Below are 26,977 nucleotides of genomic sequence, written 5' to 3' on the forward strand. Positions count from 1 at the left end.
TCTGTCAGCTGTGGGGGATTCCCACATATCCACCGAGAGGAAGCCTATTTAGTCAAGCCAGTCAGGTGTGTTATGTAAAGCAGTGTTTCTCAAAGGGTGTGCCGCGTCACATTAGTGTGCCGCAAAATTTTCCAAGTGTGCCGCGAAATTTAGAAATTTCTTCTTCTATGACTACGTAGGTGTGCCGCGAAATTTTTCTTCTTTGGAAAATGTGCCACGAGAGTAAAAAGATTGAGAAACACTGATGTAAAGTATCGTGTATTACTGCTGGGTGGTGTTGTTTATGCTGTACGACTGGCGGCCACTTAGCAACTTGGAAGCAAGCGATCAGCTGGAACACTGCTCTTAATGGACTAATGTTATGTCTCCCAGGGTGCGGCGTTAGGCTCATTGTTGTTTTGTATATTTATCAATGATATTGATGAAGGGTTATCAGGCTTAATGTCCAAGTTTTGCAGATGATACAAAGATTGGCAGGGTTGTTAATGACAGTATGCAACAGGATCTAGAAGAGCTGGGTAGATGGACTGAGAAGTGCCAACTGAAATTTAACATTGACAAATAAAAAATACTGCATATGGATAGAAGTAACCCCAAAATACTGCATATGGGTAGAAAAAATAACATTAAAAATATTTATTTATTTATTATTATTATTATTTATTATTATTTTTTTTTTGCTTACGCTGTATAAGCTTGCTTTCTTGCTTCATATGCCTCTGCTAATGCTAAAATGAATAGTTTTTTTTTTTTTTTTTTTTACATATAAATTATTGCAAACAGTCCGTGTACGTTTCGCGTGTATGTCATATAAGACTGGTGAACTTGTAAAGAGATACACTACTTACAGGGAGAAAAGAGAGCCAAAAAATAAAATATATACGTGAAGAGAGTACTAAATATTACACCGTTTTAATTAAACTGAACGGGTAAGTTTAGAGAACGTAAATCTATAGTTTTTATTAAGCGTTCAATAAATTATTAATTAACTGATAAGGAGAAAACAACATTTCCCTTTCACTTCTAATAATCACAAACAAAGAAAAAAAATTAAATTAATTAAAAAAAAAAAAAACTCGAACACGCCTAAAATGTAACGCAATTGCATACATTAACTAACCTGTTTTCGTAGCATTCAACTAAGAGAAAAACTTGTCCCCATTCTTTACCGTCTTTATCCAGCGATTTCTCCTAATATACATTTGCCAGTCTAACCTTTTCTGTGGTATTGTTTCAGATCGATTTATATCTGTTATAAACAATTTGTAGTTGTTGTACAGCTGTTGTAGCACTTACAATCCAATAAAAGTGTCGAAGGTTTCACAATCGCATTATGATTTTGAAAACACATAGCATTGCATTTGTCCATGTCATATTTTTCTGCTGTATTAAACTGGCTTGTTTAATAGATCATAAGTTGGAGAGTAGATCGTGGGAAAGCAGGGAGGAGAAAATAGGGAACAGAATAGGAGGCATCTGCCAGAAAGCGAAGGGAGAGGATGAAGAGAGTTGGCTGGTTAGTATCAATAGTGTCAAGTGATGCAAGAAAGTGATCAAGCTTATAAAACATTACCAAAAAATAACTACACACTTCATCCACATCCTGCAAGAATTTGTCTAATTCTTCCGTGTATTTATTCCAACCATCCACTTCCACAACAACAGAAGGAAGTTTGTTCCAACAATCAACCACACTCTAGCTGAAGGCAAACTTCAACACAGCTATTCTGCAACCATCCTACCTCAACTTGAATTTATGTCCCCTCATGCGTGTAATCTCAGCAAGAGGAAGAATGCCATCAACATTTAGCTTACTTAATCAATCCAAGGCCTTAAACACCTCAATCAGATCTCCCGCAGGTGACTAGTCTCCAGATCCTGCAATTCGCAGAACTGAAGCTTTAACTTGGTAAGAGTACCCTTTTGTTCTCTTCACCAACCTGGTTGCTCTTCTCTGAAATTTCTACATCCTTCTTAAATGAGATCTCCAGACCGCTCTACAATACTCTAGATTTGACCTAACCATGACCTTATCGCTGCTAGCAAACTTTCTGTATATCGTTAACAAAACCCTATGAGCTGTCCTGAAAGCTTGTCTGCAATGCTCGGAGAATTTCATATCTGACTGCGCAATAACCCCTAGATCTTTTTCATTTTTCCATTCGCTGAGGACAGCACAACACAGTTGGTATGCTAATCTGGGATTACTGCTACCCGTACACCTTACATTTGTCAATGTTAAACTTGAACTGCTATTTTCACCCCATCGACCCAATTTTCCTAGATCTTGTTGCAGTAGCTTGCCCTGATTACTGTAGAGTTTTAGGTGCATCAGCAAATTAGGTTAACATATTGTGCCAGATATAATATGTCAGTAAATTTTTTGTGTGTGTTCTGTAGCCGATTTAGCGTTTGCTGGCCTAAAAACCGAAATTCGGTTTTTAGGCCAGCAAACTATGCTACCATCGCCTTAGGTCGATTAACTCAGCCACATCGTGAAGGGATTCGAACTGATGTCTTTTCTATCGGTTAGTATAACCATCGTCATTGACGATAATCATACCAACTGTGCTCACGAGGGTAAGAGGAGAGACTAATAGTAGATCAGCTAACCATTATAATAGTGATGATTTCCCGAAGTTGACTTCAGATCCAATGTAATATACAAGATTGGATCTGAAGTTGACTTCAGATAGATCCCATAAGGTACAAGTTTCATTTCTTGCCAGTAGCTAAACTTGTACATTACATTTTACATATTAAATATTGGTGTAGATACACCATAGATAACTCTTAAACGAAAACTACGATATTAGTGTAAAGGCATTGTTTCAACTGTATCTCATATTGTGATTATCCTTCAGAACGAGTTACCATGTATTGCACTGCCTCGAATAAGTAACGCTTCACTTATTCTCTAGAATAAGTGAAGCGTTACTTATTCGAGTAACAAAGCGAATAAGTAACAATTCTGTTGTTACTTATTCTCGGTGGGCATCATCACCCAGACGGCATCGTTTCAAGGTTTTGTTTGTTTGTTTGGTTTTTAGGAGCATTAGCAACTAAGGCCATATTGCTCCCGGAATATGCGGTGGTCATTCCCTTGACCTTTCCGCATCCTCCGTATTTGGTGGTGACGGGCTCGAACCCCGGTCTAATCAAGAAGCGTGTGCTACGCACTGCTGCTCCTTCCCACCTGGCTACGGAGACGCCATCGTTTCAAGGCTAGTGGTGCCTATGGTGTATCTACACCAATATTTAATAGATAATTTGAAGCTCTTATAATACTGCATTTGGATTTATTAATGCATTTTACATTACATTTATTAGTTTTAGAAACACAATATATTTTATTTATTTACCGTACAGTTATGCTGCCCTAAGGTCTTAATGAGCCATCATCAGGGACCAATCTCTAAAGCAGCACAATACGCCTCGATCGACGATCAGCCAGTAAGGTAACACTAGATAGCATATAATCTAAATAGTGGCTTATTAGCCACTATCTAGATTCAGCTGTTTGGGATCAGCCACCATCTGGAATGAAATCACTAGGAAACACAGTGAATCACCAGTCAAGATTCAGCCGGTAAGGTAGCACAATGAGTCAACATCTCGATTCAGCCATTAGGAATTAATCAGCAGATGGCTGAATCACCTTGGTGACTCATTCTATAAAACCAGAATTATATATATTCACCTAAAAAATCCAGAGGATATACGGCGTATATCCTCCCTGGATATACGTATATAATTACTTGAGAAATTTCTAGCGCCCTTGTTGTGAATAGGCATTATGATTACTTGTTTCAAAAGATTTGGATATATTGATTTTTAATAAATAAATAAATTTTCTGTTTATGCTCCGGGACGACCAAACGGTCAGAGGAGTTCACAGGATAGACAGAATACAAGAAACAGCACCGTATTCACGGGCTTGAACCCCGGTCACTCAAGGCACGTGTACTTATGCACCCGCGCGCCTGACCACTAAGCTACGGCGGCTTTTTGTAATGACGAGTTGAGTGATTCCACTAATACCTGATGAATAATCATTTTCCAATTTCCAAAGTGCTTGATGCCGGTATTCTCTTGTGATATGAAGCTTACTGATTATATCCTCTTTATTAAGAAGCTAGGAAATTCTGAAGCTATAGTTTTACTCTTGCAATCATTTGCATTTTCCTTTAAATCAAATTGATCAGAAAACAAATTAGTAATTATGTGTTGGGTAAGTAATTGTATTATTTTGAAGAGACACGAAGTTGAGGTAAGGGCTGTAGTAGAGGATATACGCCGTATACCCTCTGGAATTCGAATAATATGCAAGTATACTCTGCATACGTAATGTTCACATTGTATACCTTCTGCTAATTTTACGACTACAGCACTGGTTGAGATGGTACTTTGTGATAAGATTCGCGGTAATTATACTGCAAAAATAAAACACTAAAATTAAATTATATATTGAAGTGGTGCTTTTGTAGTCTCTGTGGGAGAATGCCATACAACATGAATATTGATTTCAGTTTTTGCTGTGTATACATTAACATTGCTGTTGATTCCTTCTACGTATGCATGTACCTGTAAATTTAACAATAACTTTCAACAGGATGTAATAGGAAATGACTATAACAGAGAAGATTAAAAGATTAAAAAAAAAAAAAAAAAAACACAGCAGCCACTGCAGCATTCAAGCCTCCTTAACAATTCATGTTGAGGGAAATTCACCGTAATCAGCCACGCTGGTTCAGTGCGGATTGGCAAATCCACCGGATTTAGCTAGCAGTCAGGTGCTTGAACTACTCAGAATGTGCTACTGCACTCCCGCTCTTGACCCCTCGACTACGGAGGCCGTCATTAAAAAATAAATAGGTTAATAAATAAAGTAAAAATGCACTTTTTTGAAAACTTTTTCTGTAAATGTCTGTTTCATTTTCTCAAATTTTATTTTGAATAAATGTGTTCTTTATGAGCTTACCTGGCTAAGTCCATTGCATCATCAAGAATTTGAGCTCTGTTAATCACATGGAATTTCTGCAAAAATTTAACAATAATGAAAAGTTTGTTTTATTATGTGGATCATATTATTTTGGACTTAGGCTTTCATTAGTTAAAGGAAAAGAACAAATTTTCACTGAAGGAAAGTATTGTTTAATACTCCGTATTTACATGGCATGAGCTTATTAGGATGAAGAACTATCCAGACATTCAATTCAGTGTACTGTAATTCATTTCTCTCAGAAGACCTAATGATTTGGTGAAATCTCCCCCAACTAATTCACATTGTAACCAACAGATGGCAGCACTTCCCTGATTGAAAATCATACTACAGGTACTCCGTACTTACGCAAGTTGCGTACCGCGGAACGCTACGTAAGTCGGAATTTCCCCACACTTGTGCAGTACTCGCAACTGTGCTCGCTGAATTGATTGAATCAAAAGAGAAATATTCGACGAACATGTAAATATAATTATTTATTGCAGGGGTGTCCAACTTAATTTCTGATGTGATCTACTTTTTTTCTTCAAAATGTGCCGCGATCTACCATCTAATTCTTATTTTAAATTCGCAAGTATTTAAAATTTTAATTCATGCGAAGCTTGTGTCTTCATGTCATCTGCCAAGCTTTCAAAATCGGGATATACTGTGATAAGGCCAACCTTAAAAACCTTCCTTCTGTATGCAAGTCCGTAAGAGAACAGCGATTCCTCGTCTTTATTTGTTTCAAAAGGCCGATTTACATAGATAAAAAATTGTAGCCATTATCAACCCACTGCAGGATGGAATCCTCCTCAACAATTCATTCTGAGGGAAATAGACCATAATCTGCCACGCTGGTCCAGTGCGGGTTGGCAGATGGACCGTATTTAGCAGTCAGGGGCTTGAACCCCGGTGCCAAGAGCGTATGCTACTGAACTCCCGCTCCTGATCACTCGGCTACGGAGGCTAAAACAGCATTTAAAAGTTCACTGCATTTTTTTTACATTTGGGTACTTTTATCGGCAAACATATTTCCATAAGTCTTCTTCTGTTGATGTGGCTTTTAGGAAGAAATCGTTTTGCAAAATGAATTTCATTTTCAAGTAATATTTTCTCCATGTGATCCTCTCAGCAATTTTTTCTGCAATTTGTTTCGCATCTAAATCGACATTAAATGGATAAGAAATATATTGATAATGTCTTCAATTGTTTCATAATCACTGAATCTGGTTTAAAAATCGGCCACAACATTTTCAATTTCAGAAACATATTTCTCACTATTAAATTCAAAAACAGGATATTTTTGAAAATGATCTTGCATATTTGCAAAATGATCGAATTTCTTTTGCTTTAAGATCCTTAGCCATTGGCTAAAATTGATATTTATATGCAAAAATACTACTAATAAGTGCGTTGAAGTGCCTTTCTAAATTTCTTTTGGGAAATTTAGAAAGGCACTTCATTTCTTTTGCCACGGAAGCATTGCAATTCAAACAACAGCATTTTTCTTTTATCATTACAAAAAAAGTATTCCAGTTGTCACTCTTCATGAAAATTATACGTTTTGCTCTTTTTCGTAGTATTCATTTTAAATCAAAGGTTATTAAATTAACGCATAAGTACTGTCCAGTTATTAATATTAAGTAACCTAAATAAGAATTCGACACATACACTGCTCTCCACCGTACAACTGCGTGAATTTTCATTAGACAAGCCTAGCGGCTGCGCGGCGAAAAGAGTAGTTACATAGTTCAACTGATTTGTAATTCGCGTATGCAGTGGAGCGAATAATAACAATATTTAGATTTTGACAAATCGATATTTTTTATATATTTAAAAAATCGTCGTGATCGACCGAAGTTAAAGCCGCGATCAACCAGTAGATCGCGATCAGACTTGTTGGCCACCCCTGATTTATTGTATTTATTCAATTTTTTATCTCATGTGCAGGAAAAATTACAAAAGCGTGCAATTTAAAAAGAATTCAAAATTATAAAAACAGAGAGGAGACAGGCATAACGTATTAAGTTTTACCTCTCGAGCATCGTTCCAGAATCGACGTCTTCAGCTGATAAGTACGCCGCTGCGAAATTTGAGGGCTGTGGAGATTTAGATGGGGTCAGCCGCTCAACCTTACGAAAGAACATGTTAATGGATGACTTGACGGTGTTTTTTTTCTTTTCATCGTAGATTTCTTTGTAGCAAGCAAACATATCATTCACCCCTCTGTTAACTTTTAAGAATCGTTCGCTGTCAGGATCCATCTTCTCGAATCTCGCCATTGCCGATTCAATTTCACGAAATGCCATTTCCATCTCTCTGGCGATGAAGCGTTTCGGCTGCTCATTTGGTTCATCTTGAGCTTCGTCAGCATTTTCTTCTTTCACTATCGTTGCCTGCAAGTAAATAAGTTCTTCGTTAGATAATTCCTCCTCCACGTCTTTGACATCAACCTCCAACTGAAGTAGCTCTGCAACCTTTACAATCTTATCTGTAACCTCTTCATATGATTCGTATTTTTCAAATCCTTCGAAGCCTTTTACGTCCGTGGGCATATTTTCTTCCATGCGCCATTTAAACAACTTTTAGTAATTTCCGCCCAGGCCTTATTAATGTTTAAGATGGCGTAGAAAAAACTGTAAGATTTCCAAAAGTCGCTTAACGTAAATTTTTCTCATCATCTACTAGAGACAATGCCTGAGCAAATGTTGTGCGTAAATAGATGCTTTTAAATTCGAAATAACATCCTGATCCATAGGTTGAATCAGTGAAGTCGTGTTTGGCGGTAGAGATATGACTCTCACATTCGAATTGAAATCATCTAGATGGGTAGGATGTCCAGGAGCATTATCTAAAAGAAGCAAAATCTTGAAAGGAACGTCGTTGTCTTTACAATATTTTTCAACCTCGGGAATGAAGCAGCATTTAAACCAATCCTCAAAGAGAGATGTTGTTATCCATGCTCTTTGGTTCGATCGGAAATGCACCGGTAAAAGTAAAGTAAAAGTAAAGTGCAGCCATTATCAACCCACTGCAGGATGGAAGCCTCCTCAACAATTCATGCTGAGGGAAATGGACCATAATCTGCCATGCTGGTCCAGTGCGGGTTGGCAGATCGACCGTATTCAGCAGTCAGGGGCTTGAACCCCGGTCTACTCAAAGAGCGTGTGCTACTGCACTCCCGCTCCTGCCCACTCGGCTACGTACAGCGGGTCGGCTACGTACTCGGCTACGTAATGCACCGGTAGGGTGGCTTTATTGATGCCCTTAAATGCACGAGGATTTCCAGAATGGTACCCAAGCAATGGTTTTAATCTGTAATCTCCCGGTGCATTAGCCCCAAGCAAGAGCCTTATCTTTTGACTCCTTGAAACCTGGCATTGTATTTTCCTCTTTCGACATGTATATTCGATACGGCATTTTTTTCCAATACAGAGCAATCTCGTCAACGCTAAAAATTTGCTGCATTGAATAGCCGCCTTCATCAATAATTTTTTCCAAAACATCACAAAATTTCTCTGCATCTCCAGAATCGGCACTGGCGACTGCACCGCACATTTTAACGTGTGGAAAATAACACGATGCTTGACCTATTAAACCGCCATTACTTGCCAAGAACTCGGGCTGGGTTCGCCGTACTTATCCTTAATATCTTTATCAATACTTGTTGCTTTTTCTTGAATGGTCATTAGACTCAGGGCACTCGCTTCTGAATCTGATTTTCCATCCATATTATTAACAGCTATTCCATCTTCGATATGGCACCTGAACGCTGTTTTGTGATCACTGTTGATCTTAAGTGCGTTGATCCTTTGACATGTTCCTTTATACGTGCAGTCTCTTTTAAAATAGTATTCACTGTTGAAGCATCGAGACCTAATTCCCGTACAAAATAGATGACAAACTTTGTCCTGCTTCGTACTTCTTAATCATTTTCATTTCTAAGTGCAAGTGGCACTACCTTTAGCATTGTAATACGTAAATAAGAATGAAGATTTGTTTTTTCTATGATTGAAGATTTCAGTGAAGGGGAACACATTTCACCATAATACCGTAAAAACCCACACAATTGCAGTTATCGATATTATCGCAAATGCAATAAGATCGAGTTTACAACCCGTTTATAATTAGATGCACTAACAGAAAAGCCCAATAAACCGGAAAGTACAAATTGGTTTTATGGTCGTGACCTCCAGAAACGTGCTTTAGAAAAATACCACAAAGGCGTTCAAAATTGATTCTTATAACGGGAACATATGATAACGATGAAAGGGTAGTGCAATCTCCATTATAAATATGAACTTTTAGAGAGATAAATAGCTTAGTAATATAAAGAAATTTTTAACTTCCAAGGACGTGGAACGAATTACAAAAAAAAACAAAAAAAAATTACGATATTCACATTATGATTTTGGGTTCACATTTCACGATACCTCCATTTATTCCTATGGGATGCAAAATATTTTTCCAAGATTTTTTTTATGTTTGCACCGGCTGGCAAAACACGTAAACTCGAATTTCCCTAAGTCGGAGAGTTCGTGTATTTCCCCAGACGAATGAAACATGCACCAACACAGTGAAAAATTGAATGAGGTATTGACACGAATCCCATTCTTTTTAACAATTCACCTGATTATTAAAAATCTTGCGAACAAGGAAGATAGTGACCACAAGCCACTTAAGACAACGTGTATACACAGTGATTTGGACATTTATTGAAAAAAAAAAAAAAAAACAAGAAAAGGGCTGTTTAAGATCTTTTCTATCTTGAATAGAAACGGAACCAGGTCACAGTGCCTAGTCCATTACGGTACCATACAACTAATCTTCCATGAATGAATGATGACACGTTATCTGTTTTTTGAATGCTAGATGTAGTAGGGCATGTTTTTATTTATATATATATATATTTTTTTTTTCCTGAAAGGTACTTACAGTAATTTTATACATAGTTATCCATATAACACATGGATGTCGATGTTGTGGAGTTTAGGAGCATTAACAACTTAAGCCATATTGAGCCGTACACTGGTGTGCAAAATTTATGGACCAACACTATTTCTTAAGGCCACAACCATAAAATCTTTACTTAAGGTACTCTTTACTGATGAGAGTAGATTTCGTCTCAGCAGCGATTTTGGGCGTCAGCTAATCTGGCGAGAGGTTGGCACACGGTATCACCCCCACAAACATCACTGAAAGGGATCGATATGGCGGTCGAGGTGTTCTCGTATGGGGAGGCGTTATCTTGGATGGACATACAGAACTCTAGATACTGGAAGGCGGTACTGTAACCGGTGCACGCTACTGTACTGAGGTAATCCTTCCCCATGTGCATCTGTTGCGAGGTGTCATTGGCCCCGAGTTCGTGTTTATCGATGATAACGCCACACCCCATCGTACTGCAGCTGTGATATGCTTTTGGAAAGTGAGGACATTGTTCGTATGGATTGGCCTGCCGCTCCGCCGATCTAAATCCATCGAACACATATGGGACGCTCTGGGAAGACGCCTAGCAGCACGTCCACACCCACCAGAAAATGTTCACCAGCTGAAGATGGCGCTGACAGAGGAATGGACGATGTTACCGCAAGAACGTATCAACAACATTGTTCTAAGTATGGACAGGAAGTGCAAAGCCTGCATCAACATTAGGGGTGGCCATATTTTCTACTGAGGACCACCTCTTCCCTTTGTTCCATCTTTGGCAGTGATGTATCTGTATCATGGCAGCTAGTGCTATGTTGCCATTTTTGAATAAAGTCCCTCTGTACCGTTTTGTTTCCATTGTTGTGTCCGTGTTGTTTCCTTCATCATTTCTGTACCTCGCGAGGTTCCATTTGTATGCTTTTCCCATATCCAGGCCACTCTTATGAGAAGCTACAGGTGAAAACCTGACTGGTCCTTAGATTTTGCACACCAGTGTAAATAACATGTCGTTAATTCCATGTGCTCTGTGGTCGATTTGCTGCACGAAAACCCCAAGGAGAAGAAACCATCCTATTCACTTGCCTGAGACCAAGTAACTCAGACACGTTGTGAAAAGGCCCATAAAAATTCTTCGCATCATTGACAGGATTCGAACTCAAATCTTTTCCACCCGGTGGAAAAGACTGGCGGGGAGGACGAAGCTTATACCGACTGTGTTACCCATGAGGACAACATATGTCTGGCTCAAAGCAAGGAAGTCTTTCTGTTTAGCTTGTACTTGAAAGAGAAATATTCTGTGCGATGTATTTTTCGAATCAGAAAAGTTCTTTACGGAGACTCTCATTGGTATGAGTCATGCAGACAGAGTATTTGAACTCTGGCTTGACAGGTTCTGGCGCCTTAACCAACTCAGCCACCCTGGCTGAGTGGTTAAGAGTAGTTAAGGCGCCAGAGTTCAAATACCTTGCCAGAGTCTAAACGCAATGGCATGCAGACAGAGTTCACGTTGAAAAGAAATTGAATTCATTGAGAGAAAAGAATAAAACTAGTTGACACCAATGCCCGTTGATGCACTGCTGAAAATTAAGCAATGTGCATCTGTTAATGATGTATCTTTCCAAAATGTTTTAGAGAGCAAACAGCAAATTATTTTATATTCTGCTCTCAGTAATTTGAGGTGATATATAAAGGACTTCAATTATTCAGAGAAGCTGAGAGATTAATTAATCGAAAAATCACCATTCTTATTGTGCGATAACTCCTGCTGATTTTTAATAAATCGAATTTTGTTATGGATTTTCAAGCAGATGAATTTCTCTCATTGAAATTATTCATATGAAATATTCACAGAAATATATAAAAGGTGTAATCTTGACTGTCGAACAGGTCTGAAATGTAATTAATGTTATTATTTTGTGCTAAATGTCTTCCGAACCATAACATTAAAATGTGCATGATGGTTTATCATTGTGAAAGACGTTCAGTTACTTTTGAATAAAATACATCATGAGGCGCAAATGATGTTTCAGTAGAAGAATCAGGTACTCCTCAAAACCCGCCAAATACATGACTGTATTATGATAGCGAAATTGAAAAAAAAAAAAAATAATTGAATGATACATATCCTATGTATCATTCAATTTCTCTGGAATATCCCACTTTGAAATACTGTCAGATAGTTTATAATTCCGTTACTTTTGATTCTTCGTTTTTTCTAACACGGAGAAATTTTTGTGACACAGGGACATTTTGCCACATATCATTTTCAGAGTTTCCACGATTCTTAAAAGGGAATCAGTGACTAAACAGATAAGATTTGTCGAAAACTTCAATTTGACATCTTCTAGACCTCACAAGTTTTGCTCTAAATTATTATTATTATGATGATTATAATCCTTTACTGTATGTTTCTATCTTTACAAAGACTGCGGAGAAGAAAACATAGCAATAGTACATCACAGCACGAAAGAAGTTTAACAGTAGCGTGATGTCTCTTATTCTCGTTGGCAACCTGTGAATGCTGATTACAGTTGCCAGATCGGTGGTCTACAACTACCTTGGACCCGGTGCTTGTATGCAGTACATCTCAGAGCCAGATTTCCTGTACAAACAGTCGCTTCAGAGTAGGAGGGGGCGAGAGATCCCCACAGCTCCACCCCGTAAAGAGTAAATAATGGTGTTTATTAGTTCTTTCTTATGGAAAGGCATCAACATGTCACAAATGCTGTTTTACATTCTGTTTCCACTTCTGCATTATTGCTGCGATGAGATCAAGATTCAAAGTGAGCTGCATGTCAAAAACAACTCCTAAATCAGTTATGTTCGGCTACGGAGAACGAGATGGTATTTGGAGATGGATGGATCTCAGCTTGGCATGTCTCGGGGGAAAAGACTGCTGTAGTGGATTTAGTAGGATTTATTATCATTCCATAAGGGCAGTGTATTCTGATAGCTAGCAGAGCTCGTGGTTAATTAGCTGGGTTATAATTTGGGGATTACCGTGTGCCCGAATGATGGTCAACAGCTCGATATCCATAGCTTATGAAGTTTGGCTTTCGTTTAAGGAATGGCATCAGCATAGCAGTAAACAGTAATCCTGAGAGCTCACCATTTTCAGGAACCCCTGCTGTTATACTGCAGGGGTTCCTGAAATCCAGGGGTTACACCTGGATAATGTTTTTGGCCAAATTTCAGGTGTAGAACTCTTTCAGTTAATGGGAATTTTATTGTCGCCCTTGATATTAAAATAATGCTAAAGCGTAGGTTATGGCTAATTCAGCATTCGTCTCAGTCAGACAAAATAACATTAGTTGTAGCAAAAGACTGCAACCAATCTTTTCTTATTAAAAATAGCACGTGCTTTTGAAATGACCATTCTATCTTGTATGTAGAATGATTCTCCCCCTTCCCTTTCTTTCTTAGTGAAATGCTGTTGATAGCGTGTTCACTATGCTTTGGATCTGCTGGTTATGGTGATTGTTTTTGTAGCAGAATAGGAGGTAATGAGGTTAAGCCACCTTGTTATGAAGTTTATTGCAACATAAAGGGAGCATTTCCCTAGGCCCTACCATGGAAAGATAGTTTCAACATACACTGATGTTCAAAGAAAGTGCATCACCTAGAAATATCACATTTCTAACCCTTTTTGGCTATGGTATGTTACAATAAACAAAAGATATTTATTAATAGTTAAAGCAAAGCTAAGTAATATTTGACAGGCGCTCTCAAAATATTCCAAAATGAGCATTTGCAACCTTTATACTACAGTTTTGGTAAAGACGACAACTATGGCTGAAATGTTATCAGAGGTCCTCACAATTTGCTTCAGTTTATCATTTTAAATGTAAAACAAAATGAAAAATTCACCAGGTGCAAACTAATATTTAGTTGAACCGCCTCTGGCCCTGATAACAGCAGCACACCATCGAGGCATTGACAAGATCAATTTCTGAAGATAATCAACTGGTAGTTCGTGGCTCCAAACATGAATCACGAAGGGTGATTGGTTTCTTTCTGGCAACTGCAGATTCCACACGATGCTAAAAGTTCTCTATAGGATTCAAGTCTGGCCGGGCTGTTTCCTGGCCAGCTAAGAGTTGTAATGGACCGACCGTTCTTCCAACTATTTTTTCGCCTGTAACAAATGTAAACACATTACTGTCGAACCTCTAATGCGGAAATGAAGCTAAAGTAAGTACAGAAGTGCCTACTTACACTTTTCGCCCGATGACAAGGAGAAGAGTCGTCCTGAAAGATGCAGTTACTTGGCAATTTGAAATGGACTCTAATGGTTGGCAGCAATTTGCCTTCCAATATAGCCAGGTATCCATTGGCATTTATGGAACCTTTTATAAACGGCAGGTGACCTACTCCGCGATACGAAATGCACCCCCATATCATTTGGCTGGTAGGGAATTTCACTGTAGACACCATACAGTCTGGATAGTATTATTCGCCACGTCTACAACGAATCGTTTGTTTCCCATAAGAGCCATGCAGGTTGAATTTCTTCTCATCCAGGAAAATAACTGGCTTCCACTGCTCGGGGGTCCATTTGACATGCTCTTTACACCAAATTAATCGAGCCTTTCTTCATTTTTTGTGTGAGGAGGGACTTCTTCTAAGGACGACGGGCTACAAGTCCATTTTTGAAGAGCGTCTTCTAACTGTTACTGCACTTGCTACTACTCCTGTACGTTCTTCCCATTCTCTTTTCAGCCCAGACGAAGAACCTTTACAGTTTTTAAGGCATAAGCGCTTCAAAACGCGGTCCTGTTTTGGCACAGAGACTCGTTTGCGTCCGTTTCCTTTTTTTCTATCAGCAGAACTAGTATTCTTGATTTTGGAAAGAAACCTACTCACTGTCGACTGATTACAAAACACTCTATAAGAAATATAACGGGAAGAACATCCTTCCTCACGTAAAGCAACAATAGCGCTCTTCCTTCGTGGCGTCAACTGCACGTAACTTGCCATCCTGACACAAGCAAGGAATGGCTGCAACCCTTGCAGTCAACCCTTATATAGCTGAAAGTAACAGCTGATGCAATATTACGTCATCACCTACGCGTGTCAATCTTATCTGATGCAATCTGTAAGAAATATTGCCATATACTTACGTTATTCGGAGAACGATTACAATTTTAGGGGGTGATGCCTTTCTTTGAACACCAGTGTATGTGCATTTCTGTTAGTCTAAGGACTAGGAGCCGATAACTGTCCTGCGTGTTACTTGATTTATTTGGTAGAAATTAGGAACCGGGATTAGAATTAGAATTTTAGAAGTAATTGTTTGATGGTCTCACTGGAAACTAAGTAATGAGGAGGTGGCAATGGAGAATTGTTCTGATGAGAACAAGAGATCAAGGCAATGAGGTCCTCTAGTGGCGTCATGATTTAGGAAGGCCATTCCCAATAATTTGAGTGTGCTAGTGAGTTTGCCGCACTGGGGAGAAAGGTTGAAATTCCCATACACAATCCGATGCATTCAGATGAAGCTCTTTAATGATCCAACTAATACAATCTTCAATTATATTGGTATCAGGAATTAGGAGATTGTAGATAGTAAAAAAATCTACACGTTTTGTTTTGCCGTTTAGTGTCACTGTTAACGCATCAAAGTTCGGTGATTGTGGAATCCTGTCAATTTCAAGGGAGAATATTTTGGCTTTAAAGAAGATTGCTACCCCATCTCCTCTTCTCTCCTCTCCTCTCTGATCTTGATGCTAAGCTGTTTGTCTAAGCTGCTTGGAAACCAGCCACTTTTTGTAATATCGACTGCCTCTTCATACTGGTTTTAGCAAAATGCAAGGATTTCGATTTGTCCAGAGAGAAGAGTCGTTTCTAGAGAATCAAATTTATTGCTTTTCGTTTCGATAAAAGCGCTCTTTTATAGAACGGACTTATCAGGGCCTTTTGACCATACAGAAGGTTTTGGAAACTTTTCATAAACATCGTGTGGGCATTGAATATGGAAAGAGGTGTATTCTGTACTTTTTGAAACACTACGTTATGCTTTCTTCAGTAGCATTTTGGAACATTACACTGATTTCTTCCCATATTTCAGGTATCACCCAAATTGTCGTTCTTTTGTATTTGACAGGATGGATTTGGTTATTCGATCTTGTTGTTTGACATACTTCTGTTCGTTGGTTCAAAGTAGCATTATGTTGCATTTCTGGAAAAAATGAGCTCAATCACCTCTTTGCAGGGAGGATCTGTTGATCTTTGTTTCATCCTGTAGTAGCAGGATTTTTCCGTTTCGATAAACGGACACGAGAACGGACTTAACAGTGCCTTTTGACCATACAGAAGGTTTTGGCAACGTTTCATAAACATCGTGTGGGCATTGAATATGGAAAGAGGTGTATTCTGTACTTTTTGAAACACTACGTTATACTTTCTTCAGTACAGTGACAATGCCTTGCGACGTAGTCTGGGGCATTATTGAGGAGACAAATAAATCCCGGTGTTCATTGTAGTCGGCAGTTTCAATGGCCTCCAGGCTAGAAGTGTTTGATGTGCCATAATTGGCTTTGACTGAGGTTTAATTTTTTCTGAATGTCATAGCATTTACATTGGGGCTTGATTAGGTATTGTAGGCACAGAGGAGTTTAGAACATTAGGATGATTTTGGGGTTGAAAAGTGAGTTGGGTTGGGAAAGTAGGATGATTTGGATGAGATGGGGTTGAGCTTATGGAATAGTGTTCCCTAAGAGAATTTGGCGCAATCATCTTTTTCTATCATTATAGTGACTTTCTAATATTTTAAATTGGTCGCTTTATGGTATTCATCGTTATATGGACAAATAGCAGTGACTTGTAGTGATTGGGGGGGTTTAATTGTTGTTATTTGGTTTTGAGGAGCATTAGCAACTAAGGCCATATTGCTCCGGGATATGCGGTGGTCATTCCCTGACCTTTCCGCATCCTCCGTATTTGGTGGTGATGGGCTGGAACCCCGGTCTAATCAAGAAGCGTGTGTTGCGCACTGCTGCTCCTTCCCACCTGTCTACGGAGGCGCCGGGGGGGTTCAGAGACTGTGGAATTCGTTTGAGAGAGTTTCCTGGTGATTTTCGTTGGAATATAGTGGTCAGTATCAGAATATTTAGACAGGGGATCATAGTACGTATAGTTTCACAGCAATGAATTTGGCAGTTTCTTGGCCATTTTTCTCCTGCATGTTCTTGGAGAGGCATCGAGGCGATTGATTCCTTTCTTACCCCTTGGGTTGTGGCGTTTCCACTTCCCTTATTATTAAAGATTTTGATTATCTCGTGAAGCTAAGGTCTTCATGAATAATTGTATAAATGACCTTAGATGTTTCTGAAAGTTTAAGCTTGGTTGGGCTCTCCGTCACGTCCGCATTTCTTGACGTCACTGGCAGTTTTAGACATGTACACATCTTTCAAATGTCATTCCTCCAGTGCGATGAATCACTAATTATGTTGAAATGAATGAATGTATAAAATTATCCCACCAGCTTCCTATGCACAACTAAATAAATAAAGAATAATATATACGTATGTAACTGTAAATGGATATGTCTGTGTGTGAGTGTAAATACGTATAAGTCAACAACGTAGACGGCTACCCTGGATCAAAGACCTTGAAAATAAACTCTCTGACAGGGAGTGTCAGATTAATCAACAGGGACGATTCGGGAGCTTATACAATTTATACAGTACTGTACAAATTACTTACAAATCGGTTATTCAAAATTTTGCAACAGACTAAATATTACACAGGCTAAAGTATACAGTATTTTGCAATAATCATTATTGGATAATATGCTAAAATATTTTAAACTTAAGGTCAACTTACTTATAACATCATTAAGTGAGTGATGAATTGCAAATCCTCATCAATTGAATCTGAATTGCAATGTTCAGTACTGGAAGATAAATCGTCTGCTGTATGCAAGTCTGTCGATTTCTTCAACATTTCGACTCCCATTTTCCTAATAGTGGTTCCATTTATCGGGAGTATACTGAGAGCCCGAAAAATTTTCGGCCAATTTCTTTTAACGTCATCCAGAGTGAAAACGCTGTTATTTTCGGCAACCTGCCGTTTCATTTCTCCCCTTACAAGTTTGACAGAATTTAAATCAGCGCGATAGAGAGGAAGTCGAAATACAGTATTACCTTGCATTTTCAAAATGTCATCGATTTTGTATTTGGGTTGTATCGGAGAAGCTTTAACTAATTGGAGGACCTCTGGTTTCCTTAAATCACCAGTGAACACTACACTACACTACACTACACTATTTTTCTGTAGCCAATGCTGTATATCTCTTTTTAAAGTACTGTAGTCGATTTTGGTTTTATATCACATTGTACAGAATGGTAGCTGACATTGTCCATTACTATAACACATTTGGGGACTATATTTGGCAGTAGTTTATTTTCGATCCATTTGCTAAAGTTTTCAAAGTTCATATCATCATGATAGTCACCAGTTCTTCTGTTTCTTCTAGTTCTTCTGCTTAGATTTAAAAATGAGTAAGGCAACATTTACAAAGCCTTTATCCTCACCAGCGTGAATAATAAACAATCCTTCCCGATTGCTACAAGCATACCATTTTCACTCTCCGATTGCCAGCAACTTTGCGCGTGGAAATCAAAGTTGCAATCGTACACAGTAGGCAATCGGAGAGTTTCACTATCCGATTGCCTACTTTCACTGTCCGATTTGCATTTCACGCACACAGTAGGCAATCGGATAGGGAAACACTCCGATTGCCTACTGTGTGCGTGAAATGCAAATATGTTTCGTCGAGATAAATTATTTCTTTTCCATCAGATGTAGAATTTCTTATCCTTCGTAAATATTCTTACCGCAAGAATGCTGCTTCCAATTTCTTAATTAATATTTTCCTTCTAGATTGGCATTTTTCCACGTATGATCTGTCTCTTTAATTGTTATTTGAAGTTCTTTGCTGCAGTCCAAACTTGTCCTCCTTTACTACAGACAAGTTTATTTAAAGAAAGAGAAATGCTTAAACGTTTTTAGAGTGTGAATCGTGGATTATGCGAAGAATATAGCGCATTTTGTAAAATCGGCTATTCCTGTTCTTTAAATACGGTTATTCTTTTTTTCCAATAGGAGTAGGAAACTTTTTTTACTTCGATATTTCACATTTTGCTTACCTTCTTTCAACACGTTTTTTAACTGTGGTTTCACAAACTCCTGTTACTTGTAGTTTTGATATACTGCAATACTTTTTATCCAAATCTGACTTTCTTGAACATAAATACTCAGCAACATTACAATTTCTCAAGCCTGACATCTTTGGTTTTCACGTACTAAATTTTCACGAATAATTATACCTGATACAAATGACTCAAGAGCCCCAAAATTGGGCAATGGACTAGACGACGTGCGCAAGTAATTCTGAGCAGGTCACAACTGCTTAAATTGTATCCTGAAATTGTACATATATATATATATTCTCTAATGTCTGTGAATGCCAGTTCATCTCTGTAAACTGAACTGTACCGTGACTAAATGAACGTTAACGATCAGTATTAAAAAAAAAAAAAAAAATGAGTGATCGCTTAATAATTGTTCATACTATCAGGGTGGCACTTATGTCCTGTTTGATTGTATGATGATAAAAAAGTGTACTTGTGTATGCTTTTATATTATATCTAAGGAAAAGGCAAAGATCGTTTTTAAATGTACGTGTTGTTTTGTTTTTGGTTTTTAGGAGCATTAGCAACTAAGGCCATATTGCTCCGGGATATGCGGTGGTCATTCCCTGAATGACCTTTCCGCATCCTCCCTATTTGGTGGTGACGGGCTCGAACCCCGGGCTAATCAAGAAGCGTGTGCTACGCACTGCTGCTCCTTCCCACCTGGCTACGGAGGCGCCAAATGTACGCGATCCTCAGTACTTCTCCGGTATTTTAACCTTCGCTATCCTCTTTTTTAACCTCTGGCAACCACACTCCCTGAAAAGGCAATGAAGGACTGTAAACATCCGATTCTTTTTGAGAAATAAAGTACATTGATCTATGCAGAATGAAGTACTTCATTTAATTCAAATATAATTCCCACATTACCTGTTGGTCATGCCACACAAAAGAACAACTAAAATCAGTAACCAGAATGTAAACTCTACAGACCCGGCTGTCAAGTAGCACACGATTTTATTTCCTAATCTTCAGAATAGTAGTTTGTGGCTCATGTATGGGTTTGGGAGGTGACTGACGACCAAAACGTTATCCCGAGAGCCCTGCATGCGTGCTCAGTAAGGATTCAACTCTACAGATATCAATGACTACTGTGGGCAGAAATATCTTCAAGCTGGATAAAGTTCCCTTACAGCTGCATTGTAAGGGAACGACATTACATAGACATTATTCTAAATAAATGCAACTATGGATATCTACTATTACAAAGAACAGGGGGCTACAGCATTCCTAAAATGGCGATATACGCATCTAAGTCACTAAAGCATATAAACACTCGGATATCACTGAATTGTACCACCTGCCCAATATCGTGTTGGGCAACCGTTCGCACGATAATAGCCACTATTCGCCTCGGCCTTGGACTCCACTAAGATGTCTGAAAACCACCTCATTCCTGGGGATGGGGTTTTAAAGGGAACTGGGTTTGAGTACCCAGTTCAGATCGCCAAATGGCGTGTTATGTAGAGTCCAGTAGGATGGTCAAACTGCCTATCCTGCTCCGGGGGTAGGATATGTTCGCTGACAGTGGGGAGTGGGAGAGACAGACATTTACTTCATTCATAATCTGCATGTTGCGTTCTATTTTTATACTTTTTTCTTATATTTTATAATATATATATATTTTTTTTTTCTGTTAGACTATATATATATATATATTTTTTTCTTTTTTTTCACTCACTCATTCATCTTTTTTAAATGATTGAAACTAGGGTTGAAACTTAACGGTAACATTTATGGTTTGTGTTCTTTTCTCACACAGTTACTCATTCATCCTTCTGGCATTCATTTCATTTGTTCGACTCATGCTTTCTGCACTGCACTCTCTGGGCACCTCAACTTACTGTTATTATTCAGTTGTGGTGCACGCCAAGCCACAAGTTTTTTGTAGGCCAGGGTAGAATGCAGTGATAGCTTTTGTATTATTATTAAGTGTTTGTTAGAATATATAAAGTAGTGTAAGTTATTATTAATTTTGTATTCTTCAGCCAATTACATTTGCTCTTTTATTGGGGAAAACAGGTAGAAGGATGGGGATGTTTCCTTCCATTCCCTTTCACCATAACACTCATTCACTCTCTCTTTCCATCGTGCTGGGTCACTCTTTCTTTCATCAAAACTGACATTAGTATTAGTATTATTAGTAATGGCCGCATGGTGCAAGAAAGCCTATGGCTTGTTTGCAGCACCTTGTTTGCGGCACCTTGTTTGCAGGATGAAAAACCTTTTTTTTCCCTGAAAGATAAAAAATTCCTTGCTGTTTCCATCTGTTGTTGAGACCTGAAAATAAAATTATCTGTATTCTTAAAGTGCTGCACCGGCCAAAAAAAAAATTATTCCCTTTTTTCCATAATTCCTAATTCACTCTTTCACTCAGTGCCCAGCCTCTTCATTCTGTCTTTCATTCTCATTCATTCTATATTGCATCCCATTGCTACTAGCTTATCGATATTTTTCAGCTGATCTGCTTCCCTGGCTGCCTCTACACTCCCTCCCCTAAATAAGTAATTATTTGGTGTGGGGCCCCAGGTTCCTACACATGGCAGGGTAGTCCTGGAGGTACCTAGGTCAATCCGGTTTTGTCGTGTGAGATTTCTGTCAGGGCGCAGAATACTGCTATCCTGATAGTTTTTAAGTCATTGTCTGGGCGTGGTGGGAGACGTGGGCAATTTTAACTATTGATTATTGGTTAATTGCTGGGGGGTTGAATTGCTATTCTTTGGATAGTTCTGCACATTTCCAATAATTTCTGTGTGAAAGCTGTAAAGGCTTTATAGTTTTCCTCTTCTATGATAAACAGTGGGAAGGGAACCAATCTGTGCTATTAGCTGTGTTCTGGTGATGTCATAAATTATACATTCATATAGAATGTGTGCCCAGTCTTCATTCTCGCCACCTGTGTAGTTAGGGTCATCAGTCAGCCTTAAGGAAGTTAGTTTCGCTTTTAGGGAGCCATGACCTGTCAGCATAACTGTTGCAAAACGTCCAGGGGCATACCACTTAGGTGGCTTTGGGCATTGTCACCCGTGACAGAAATATTTTGGTAACCAGACCTCTGGTTTCCTGCTCCCACTTTGTTTATCATAGCTCGTGGAGCTTTGTGGCTATTCTTTTTTTTTTTTTTTTTTTTTTTTCAGCAATGAAGATGTTGGCTCTATCAAGGCTATCCCCAGAAATTCTGTGAGTTGCCCTTTTTAAGTCTATAATACAAGTCTCTTTTGGCTACTTCCAGGTAAAGTGGGTGAACCACACACCACCATAGGTGATAACAGGTAGGAACATTGCGCGGTATATGATTGCCAAGGTCTTTCTTTTGAGCTCCCAGTCTGCTCGACTGATCCTGGCAATCATACCTGCATAATTTCTCACTTTCTTTGCCAAGTAGGTCAAATGGCGATAAAAAATTAATTTTGAATCGAAGACTACTCCAAGATATTTTAGTTCTGTTACCATTTTTATAGTAGTTGTGTTAATTTTGATTTGTGGACGTCTTCTAATGTCCAAATTGCCTTTTAGAAGTACTGTATTTGTTTGGTTTTTCCCAGCGATATTTTGAGCATGTGCGTTTGTGCCCATTCCTGCAGCTGCAAGAGGGCGGCATTTGATCTTTGCTCTAAAACCACCTTCGTGTTTCCTTTTACAAGGAAAATCATGTCATCTGCAAAGGCCAGGCTTTCCACAGGGGCAAGATCCAAGGCCAGGAATCCAGAATATTTTCCAGAAGAAAGGGCCAAGAACTGAACCCTGCGGACAGCCTTTATTCACTGACACTCTGTCTGTAAGGTAGTTGTTTATTACCTTATAAAGGTTTTCTGGGGCATTTACCTGGCGGAGTCTTCTAAGGACACTAGGCCACCAGAGTGAGTCAAATGCCCCAGCAAAGTCAATGGAGATTGCCAGCATATATTTCTCCTCTGAGTTTTTAACTGTTGTCAGCAGGTGGTGCATGGCATCCTCTATAGAATTGCCCTGCTTAAAAACATACTGATTGTTGGAATGTAAACCTACTTCCGTGCAGTATTGAGTTAATCTATTATATATTAGTCTTTCGTATATTTTCCCTAGTACAGGGAGTAGGGCTATTGGTCTACATGATTTGAGATCAGTAGGGGATTTTGAGAATTAATCCTAATGCTGATTTTTGGGAATATATCTTCTCTCATACAGTTATTATATAGAGCTATTAATTTGTCTGAGCCGACCGGGCTAGCCGAGTGGGTAAAGTACCTGCCCGGCAACCCAAAGGTCGCGGGTTCGATTCCCGCTTCGGGCTTGGATCAAAGTACTGCAAAAAATCCTTGGGAGGTGCAATATGGCCACAGAAGCCGATGTGCCAACAACTACCAAATCAAAAAAAAAAAATTTGTCTGGTGCTAGTAATGGGAGGTGATACTGATGAAACATCAGTATGGTAGGTTCACCCTTCAGAGGGTAGTGGGGGGAAATCGGTTTATATTTTCTGGCATTGGCTTGTTTTTCTCTTGGTAGATGGCGTTAGTTCTAATTTCAGAATTTAATTTTCAATTTATTTTTTTATCTTTAGGGGCATGAACCGGAGTTGTTGATGTCCAGTGGACTTGAACAATTCCTCTCAGCTAATGACTTCCCCCGCTAGCTTCGGGTTAGATGTAGGTTAAATGTATCTGTTGTGACGTCATAGTGAATTTTGTGCATATTTTTAACGTTAATTGTGTGCCGTTGCATTGTGGGTCGTAATTGGAAGGGTTTATTTTGGAGTGTTTATGTTGTGTGGGGGAGGGCAACCCCCACACAACATAAACACTCCACCGCCGCCCACCCCGCGTCTGCGATGCAGATGCCGCCGCGTCGCAGATGCGGCACCTTGTTTGCAGGATGAAAAACCTTTTTTTTCCCTGAAAGATAAAAAATTCCTTGCTGTTTCCATCTGTTGTTGAGACCTGAAAATAAAATTATCTGTATTCTTAAAGTTTTTCTTGACCAAACTTCCACCTGTTCTTGAAAAGGTGAAAAATTAAACCTATGTGTTGTTTCCTTGGAGTTTATCAAGTTTATTTACAATGTTGATGTGTAAAATCTATTCCAAAGCAGAAGTTCCACCAGTTCTTGAAAAGCTGAAAAATTAAACCTGTGTGCTATCTAGTTTATCTGCAATGATTGTTATTTTTTCAAACCTCAGTATATGTTGAGGTGTAAAATATATTCCAAAGTAAAATTTAGAATTAAACAGTTGTTAAAAGGTTCTTGAAAAGCTGAAATTTAACATGTGAGTTTGTTTCGGAGTATTATCAAGTTTATCTGCAATGATTATGTTTTTTCTCAAACCTCTGTATATACTTAATGGGTAAAATCTATACAAAGTAAAATTTGAGGAGATAAATAAATCCCGGTGTTCATTGTAGTTGGCAGTTTCAATGGCCTCCAGGCTAGAAGTGTTTGATGTGCCAATTAGCGCCGGGATTTATTATAAATTAAGCATTATTAATTAAGCAGTTGTTAAATGCTTAAAAGGTTATTTTTCTCTCTAATACTAAAGAATAACACAAACACAGATAATATTTTCAATAAAAGAATAATTTTTATTGGGTGTAACCAATAGACAAATTCTAAAGAAGATACCAATTAAGCATATAAATTCTTTTCTTAACTAGCAACAGAATGTGAAATTCATGTCCATAAATATAATAGTCACTCACATATTTTTTTACATAGAGCACATTTTCTATCCCTTTTCCATCTAGTTGAATGGGAAAGCACTATATTTGAGAGAATAACTGGCCTCTAGTTCTCTCATCATAGCTACAACAGCCTGGCATAGGAGTTGAATTTTGGATATCTGTCTTCTCTCTTACATTTATTCCATTTATATTTTTAATTCCGTAAAATTTACAAAAGCATAGTTTTATCGACTACCTATATACCCGTTAAATAGAATTAAATTAGTTGTGTGAATGCGAACGCGCCGATTGGCCAGTTTCAATGTACTGTGTGAGCGTTTTGCGTTTAGAATTAAGCCACAGGCAATAAGTGAATTAAATCAGACTTTTAAATCCGGACAGCGAAGTACGAAAGTCTGTCTAAATAAAATTTCAACGGTGTTTTTGTTTTTATGTTTTTGAACTTAACAGCCAAAAACAGGAAGTTTAATTCCGAAACAGACACGTCAGTATCAGATGTGTAAAGATGATGTTCTGAAAAAAAAAAAAAAAATATGCAACGTAATTGGCCTGTTTGAATTTTTGTAAATTTCTATCTGTCCGCGTGATTCCTAAATATAAGTGCAGAAGGCAGTGGTGGCGGCCTGACATGCACAAATCATACCCAAGAATAAAATGTATATCAACAAATAAGTATGATTTCTGAAGCTTAAAAATTTCAAAAGTTTGAAAAAAAAACAGATTGTTTTCCATTTTCGGAAACAAGAGGCGTTATTCGAGTTTTAAATAAACTTGATGTTTGGAGGTATACACTGTGAGAAAAAAGTGTTCGTGAAATGTAGTAAATTTTACAAATAAATGATCTTGCTCGTATGTCCCCCCAAAATCCATTTTTTTTTTCCTGATCCCCTCACTCAGCCCAAGGGGAAAAAATATGTAAACCAATCACAGTGCTTGATTTTTATTTAAAACTGACCAATCAGTGTGCGTGTTCAAAGTTCAGTTTGGGATCGAACTTTCATAACCACCATACTTAGAAATGCCAAGACACTTTGTCTATTCGTTACACAGACAAAAACGAAACCGTCAGCAATGAAAAGTGATATTTTATTATTATTGTTGTTGTAATTAGCTGTATTGTGCAAGGAAGCCTGAAGCTTTTGCTGCATCAGCCAAAAAAAAAATATCTGAGTTGGCCCTGAAAGAGAGAGATAGTCAGAAATAGAAGGAAATTACCAAGAAAGAGAAGAATGATGATATCCAGCTCAGGACCCCTGGGTGTGCCAAGCCTATATTCACCAGATGTGAGCCCCTGGAGGTATATGGGGTTTTAAAAAGGTGGTATCTCTCTATATTTTCGGCCGATTTGTGTGGCGTTAAGATGTAAATGTGATTACTTTCTGTCTTTTGTGCCTCAAAACAGATTATTCACTTAAAATTCGAGTTTGAAGATAGTTTCGAACACCAATTCATTTTTCTCCTGTACCTTGTTGAAGTTTATGTAAAATGCGAGCAGATGATAATTGTAAAAATGTCTTCATTTTTACTTTTCGTTTGCCTTTGAGGGCTGTTACTTTGCCAAGTCACCTTATACTTTGTCACTGCTATATTTGTAGTGTGATACTCATTCCGTGTATAAGAAGTGAATAATACAACGTCTTTTTTTTTAGCGTACGCCAGTTGGCGCCGCGCTAGGGAAAAAAGCAGTTGAAATACTATTCCATCTTTATGAGTCCGGCTGATTCACAGCAAGAGATCGTTACTCGATCGGATCGGACGAACATCGAGGATATAATATTTATAAAACGGTGAGAAAGTATATGTTTGTTTTTGTTATGTTTGTTTTGTTATTTTGTTTTTAGGAGCATTAGCAACTAAGGCCATATTGCTCCGGAAATATGCGGTGGTCATTCCCTGACCTTTCCGCATCCTCCGTATTTGGTGGGCACGGGCTCGAACCCGGTCTAATCAAGAAGCGTGTGCTACGCACTGCTACTCCTGTCCACCTGACTACGGAGGCACCAGATAGAAAGTATATGACTTTCGTCGGAGAAAAGAGAGTAATGACAATTAAGAATTTGGTCCTTGAGGTTGTCACAGACATTCTCTCAGATATGCCAGACAAGCTGTACTTGCTATCTGGGAGTCTAAAACGCTGATGGAACTGATATTCGGGTGTCACTCAAGCCAAGTGGACCCAATTTCGGCGAAGTCCGGATGGTCTGTGACAGCCA

The 26,977-nt window shown here is 38.5% G+C and overlaps 1 protein-coding gene across 1 annotated transcript in view; it reads right to left on the reverse strand.

Annotated features, from left to right (window-relative positions):
- The window catches only part of LOC150088284 (aminopeptidase N-like), a 488,751-nt gene that overhangs the window by 124,280 nt on the left and 337,494 nt on the right, over nucleotides 1–26,977 (reverse strand). Inside the window, exon 13 of the mRNA XM_090369447.1 lies at nucleotides 4,982–5,037. Coding sequence (XP_090225573.1) covers nucleotides 4,982–5,037 — 56 coding nt within the window. The remainder of the gene's footprint in view (nucleotides 1–4,981; nucleotides 5,038–26,977) is intronic.

Source organism: Mastigoproctus giganteus, chromosome 3, assembly GCF_048544385.1.
Source record: "Mastigoproctus giganteus isolate SK-2022 chromosome 3, ASM4854438v1, whole genome shotgun sequence".
Classification (NCBI taxonomy): domain Eukaryota; kingdom Metazoa; phylum Arthropoda; class Arachnida; order Uropygi; family Thelyphonidae; genus Mastigoproctus; species Mastigoproctus giganteus.